Source organism: Oreochromis aureus, linkage group 9 (assembly GCF_013358895.1).
Source record: "Oreochromis aureus strain Israel breed Guangdong linkage group 9, ZZ_aureus, whole genome shotgun sequence".
Lineage (NCBI taxonomy): Eukaryota > Metazoa > Chordata > Actinopteri > Cichliformes > Cichlidae > Oreochromis > Oreochromis aureus.
The window spans coordinates 12,791,202-12,796,338 of NC_052950.1; the positions used below are offsets into that span (position 1 = coordinate 12,791,202).

Here is a 5,137-nt window from a genome sequence, read left to right on the forward strand (position 1 = left end):
GTGATTGGCCTGGGTTCATTGAAGGCAGGTGTATTTGATTGCACTCTAGTCTACTTATACTCCAGACTACAAGTACTGCTGTTACTGATGGCCAAATGAAGCTTTCTGAAGTGTTGAAGCTTGTATTGGCCAGAAGTATGAAGAGCAGCTTGAATCTACAACTTGAAATGAACTGCTTCATTATCATTGCCCAGTCACAGCTTCTGTTTAATATCATGTGATAATTCTGTCTGATATCAGGCTAACGTTCTGGTGCTTTGAACCTGTATTTTCTGTGTGACACAATGTTATGTCTGTTTCATGAATAAACTTGTTTAAACATGAGCCATGGTGTGGTCTCCCTTCACTTGTGACTTCTTGACATTTGTAAACATAACAGACCAAAAAAATACATTGTGTCATACACTATTATATATAATCCTATTATAGGGCTGGGAGTAGGCTACTGCCGTGAGGCTGCTTCCTTATGTATATTTTTGACCTTGGAGATCGAATTGCCTATAAATTAGGTGGTGAAAATTCCTATGAACTGGTAACATATAAACAAAGTATATAAGTTTATTCTATTTTATTTGGTAATGGGCAGAACATCCTTTCTTCCTCGCTGACTCCATATCTGTCAATATGTTGCACACTGATCTCTTGCAAAAAAAATCAGTAAAACACACCACAAATCCCACCAGTGATTCACTTCTTTATAAACCATTGAATCAAGGACTGAAGCAGTGACGTACTGAATGAAACTTCAGATGTCACTGATCTCTGGTCTCTGGACAGACGTACCAAGCCTCGACACAGTGCTTCTGCAGCACTCTGATGCTATCTTTGACACGTGCTGGATTTTCAGCTTCAAACGGACCATCATAAATTGATATTACAGGAAAACCCTGTGATGCAAATATTAGTTAAACAGAAATCAAAATGTAATTGAATTGCATTCTGTTTTGTTTTGTTAAAATAATTAGATCAGTTATATTTTTAAAACATTTTTAAGCTCCTGTATAACTTAATTCCAGCAGGTAATGGTATGGGATGAGATTCACTTTTATTAGCTGAATCAATTTTGGTTCCTATATCATCATTATTTAAAAATAAATAAAAACAACAACAGCAACAACAGTTCAAGTGATTAAAGTGGGGCTGCTTTTGGAGGCTTTTTCGTATCTTTGAGGGCCACTTGAAAAGTCCACGTCCTTCAGATTATTTAGCTTAACTTTTTATATTATGAGTGTGAATATAGAGGATTGATGCTCAAGTTAACATAGAAAGTTGGATGCATGAAGTCTGAAGAATATTTGGATGTTCATTCTCTGACAGCACATTTGGAGTCATGTAGACAGTTCAGTGTTGCCGGTGGGGGATTTGTATTTTATTTCCAGCTTCTCATACACAAGGCACATCATATTCTAAAACAATCAAATTATTTACATGATAAAACACTTCATCAACTTCAGTGTGATATTCCAAGTGTATGACACATGTACCAAGTTCAAGTTTTAGAAAATCCACAGATTCAGTCGACTGCAGGTTTCCCCAACCTATTTAAACAGTACATTTGCATAATGACTGAAACTACCATCACTGGTGAACAAAGGCTGTGAGGTAAATTTCTTGATCCTTAATATGCAAATTGTCATGACCATTGATCAATGACCATTGATCAATGAGTATTAATGTGTACGTACTCATCATTGAAAGAGTGGCCACTGACCTGTACGTGTTTCTGTAAACATTTGTCCTACTGAAAACGTTACGTCCAGATGAACAGAATCCACTTTTGGGGATTTCCTTACCTGGATGATTGAGCACGCGTCAAGGTATTTACAGAAGCCACAGATTCTATTGAATTCTAATATTTCTCAAATCAACAGGTTTTAAGATAAAGGGCCTAATATTCACCCCATGCCCATCGTTTACTAAAAGTACAGAAAACAGATCAGAATCCTGATATCCTGTCAGCTCAGTCATTGATACTAGCTGCTATTTACAATATCTGTGATATTGAGCATTAGCTGTTGGTAAGGCTGTCCACCTTGGCTGATGTGTGTAGGACAAAGCACACACTCACCTGTGATGAGAAACCAAACACAAGATTTCATTACACTTTTTAACATCAAATATTTTTGAGACGCAATAACAATTAAACATGGAGGCAGTATTTCATTCTAGCAAAGTCCTCATTTATTGGAAGAAAAATCATTACAGATTCATGTTGACTTTCCAACAGTTACACCATATAAAAAGTGGACTTTATCAATCACTTACACAAGCCTTAATCTACCCCACCAACTATGACCAAGCAAATTTTTGTATTTTCTTATTTTGTAAAACTGTAAATGATGCAGAAGTTCACTGAGTCTTATCAAACCTGCCTCTGCTTTAACTTTTAATTAACTTAATAAACTTGATAATTAAAATAAAATCATGAAAAAATAAAATTATTGTCCAGTATATCAGAAATGTTCATCTTAAGGCTTCAGAATGATAGTTGAGAAATGAAAGAGATGTAACAGTAGCTACAGCCATATTTAACTGTTAGCAAGGCTCTCCACTTTCTCTGTAAAAACTTGCACTGTGAAGTCCGGGGCTGTTCAAATTCCATGGAGTGCTGAAGACACTGGTGTTGCAATCATAATGTCCGTTGCCTGGTGGCATCGACCAGCCAAACATCTGGGATGAGTTGTGGAGGGTCCATTGAGGTCCAGGGACAACATTGCCCACAGCATGAGGAAAGTGGGCCCATTCTCATGAAGCTGATGTCCAGTTGCTCGCTGAGTGAGGATGCTCCCTGAAACTGAATCACAGACACATGCACAGTCAGTAAAACCAAAATACAGAGTTCTTGTTTTAAATTATAATCAATACATTTCATCAAATTAAATGAATTCCCCAGATAATGACTGAATTAAAAACAGTTCTGTTTAATAATTGGAGATACTTACATGAAGTGGGACGCCCTGATTGAGATGCTGAGAATCTGGACTCCTCCTAAACTTTCTCCTTCGGTTTTGAAACCAAGTCTTCACCTAAAGATGGAAGAAAACGGAAGAAATTTAATGAGTACAATAGACCCAAAATTCAAAATTAATTCAGTTTCTTATGTTCTAGTAACCTTGAAAGACACTCACCTGTTTGTAGGTCAGTCCTGTCAACTCTGCCAACTCTGTCATCTCCCGTGGATCAGGGTAAATTTTCTGATTAAAGTGATTGACAAGAGTTTTTAACTGGCTGTCTGAGAACAGCCCCCGGATCCTTCCTTTGAGCACCTTGGCCTTTTCTTCCTTCTCATGCGTAGTACTTGTGACAGTGCTGCTGCCATCCTGGTTTCGTGGGGCAGCAAAAACCAGTTCCTCCTCTGTGAGAGAGCTGGAAACAGCTTCAGCAGTCTCAAACATGTTGTTGCTCATCTCCTTAGCGAGAGCTGCCTCAGCCCATGCAGCGAGTTCTTCCAAGGGAAGACTCCCTTCAAGGCTGCTGCCAGAAAACCACAAGTCTGTGAGGATAGAAAGACAGAGGCCAAGTAAGCACAAGTATATATGGTCCACAGGGGTCACCGTGGCTACTGATATGGTTTGGCACAGTTGAGTTTTTTAACAGAAAACAATACAAAAAGGATAAACTGATGAGCCTTAATCAGAACAATTTCCCACACACACAATTCCACTTGCTGAATTATTAAAATATGGCACCAGATGTCACCAATGAGAAAGTTTAAAAAGTGGCTGAAAGCCTGGATGATCCTGAAGTGGACTCTCCGATCAGCTGTGGAGGGAGAAATGGTGACTTCTGCCATCAGGACTTACAACACAGAGTGAAAGAGTATTTTTGCTCAGAGTTATCTTAGAGGTTAGCCAACTCTGTTCATATTAGCTCACTACGCAACAATGCTGAGTACATACCTGGAGAAAAGTGCATCCCATAATCTTCCATCTTTGAAATCCCAGTGATTAAAACAGGAAAGCTAGAATAAGTATCTCTGCTGAAAGAGCTCCAAACCAAGCAGGATAGTGCTGTGTGTCCTAAGACTGACTTAAGAGCAATTCTCCTGGGCTTTTAAGGAGGCTTGTGGGTGTGGGCAGGAATGTGGGGGGTTGAGCTTCTTCTTTTGTGAGTTGCTTTACAAAGCAGTCAGGCAGTTTCTACCAACTGGCATCATTTACATTTCTTTAAAATGCTGTTTCTCAGGTCTTAAAACAGAAAGGACAATTAAAATTACAGCCATACAAATGAGCTTTACCAAATCATTCCAACTCAAACTTTATAAAATATGAAACACTTAATGCCTAAAATTACTTTATCTTTTTGATCAGTGATGCTTCAAGAAACGACAAAGTGTGATCTCACACTCAGATTCTTGGTGTCATGGCTGTTTGGGGAATTTTGTTATTCTAAACCAGAGCTGTGTTTAACTCCAGTAACATCATTAGTGACTTAAGAACAATTCTCCTGAGTCAGCTTGTGAAGAGTTTTGTGGATGAACAATTTATGGGTTTAAGTCATTTTTCACGACTTTTTAAAGAACATCAATTTATCAAAGTCAAAACGACTTGATATTTTACATTAGTCCTTACTACCAGCTTGCTGAACATAAGGATTCCTTTCAGGTCGTCATGATTTGGTCTTGTTCTGATCAACTCCTAAATGTTATGTGTCAAAGATTTGTTTGTTGCTTTAGTCATTATTTGTGTACTTCTTATGTCTTATCAGATCTTTAAATTTAAGAGTATTTAATTTCATACAAAGTGAATTTGATGGTTCTGTTGAAGTAGGTTTTATTTTTGATCCTTGTCCTCTTTTTTACAGAATGTATTTAGCACTGGTGTGTTTCATTGTTTTTTTCCACATTTCTATACACTATATCATATAAGGAAATATGATGGAAAAATACAAAGTATGTAATGATGTTTGATTTATGAAGTCACTCTATAAAGATTTGGAACACATTTTGATATTTTGCCTTTACTGTAAGTAATGTGAGTCATCCAGGATACTTTGTGATGTGTTATCACTCCAAGAAGTTTTCTTTCAGATATTTTTTTTTATTTTTATTTTTTTATTTATTTTTTAAATTTTTTGCAAAGGCCCAAATATTGTAAATTTATTATATTTAATTAATTATAGTTAAAACAAATGTTCA

At 36.9% G+C, this 5,137-nt stretch overlaps 1 protein-coding gene across 1 annotated transcript; it reads right to left on the bottom strand.

Annotated features, from left to right (window-relative positions):
* Nucleotides 1–2,629: 2,629 nt before the first annotated feature.
* Nucleotides 2,630–3,930, bottom strand: LOC116311580 (paired mesoderm homeobox protein 2-like). Its single transcript, XM_039617268.1, has 4 exons — nucleotides 3,900–3,930; nucleotides 3,129–3,493; nucleotides 2,943–3,026; nucleotides 2,630–2,794 (listed from the first exon to the last, which is right to left on the bottom strand). Exons 1-4 carry the CDS (start codon nucleotides 3,928–3,930, stop codon nucleotides 2,630–2,632), a joined length of 645 nt encoding a protein of 214 aa, XP_039473202.1.
* Nucleotides 3,931–5,137: the final 1,207 nt, after the last annotated feature.

What these genes read in the sequence shown, in the direction of transcription:
- LOC116311580 (XM_039617268.1), bottom strand. Translation starts at nt 3,930, where the DNA reads ATGGAAGATTATGGGATGCACTTTTCTCCAG. An exon ending in TGGGATGCACTTTTCTCCAG is followed by an intron (nt 3,494 to 3,899) that starts GTATGTACTCAG and finishes CTATCCTCACAG; the next exon opens with ACTTGTGGTTTTCTGGCAGC. An exon ending in ATCAGGGCGTCCCACTTCAT is followed by an intron (nt 2,795 to 2,942) that starts GTAAGTATCTCC and finishes TCTGTGATTCAG; the next exon opens with TTTCAGGGAGCATCCTCACT.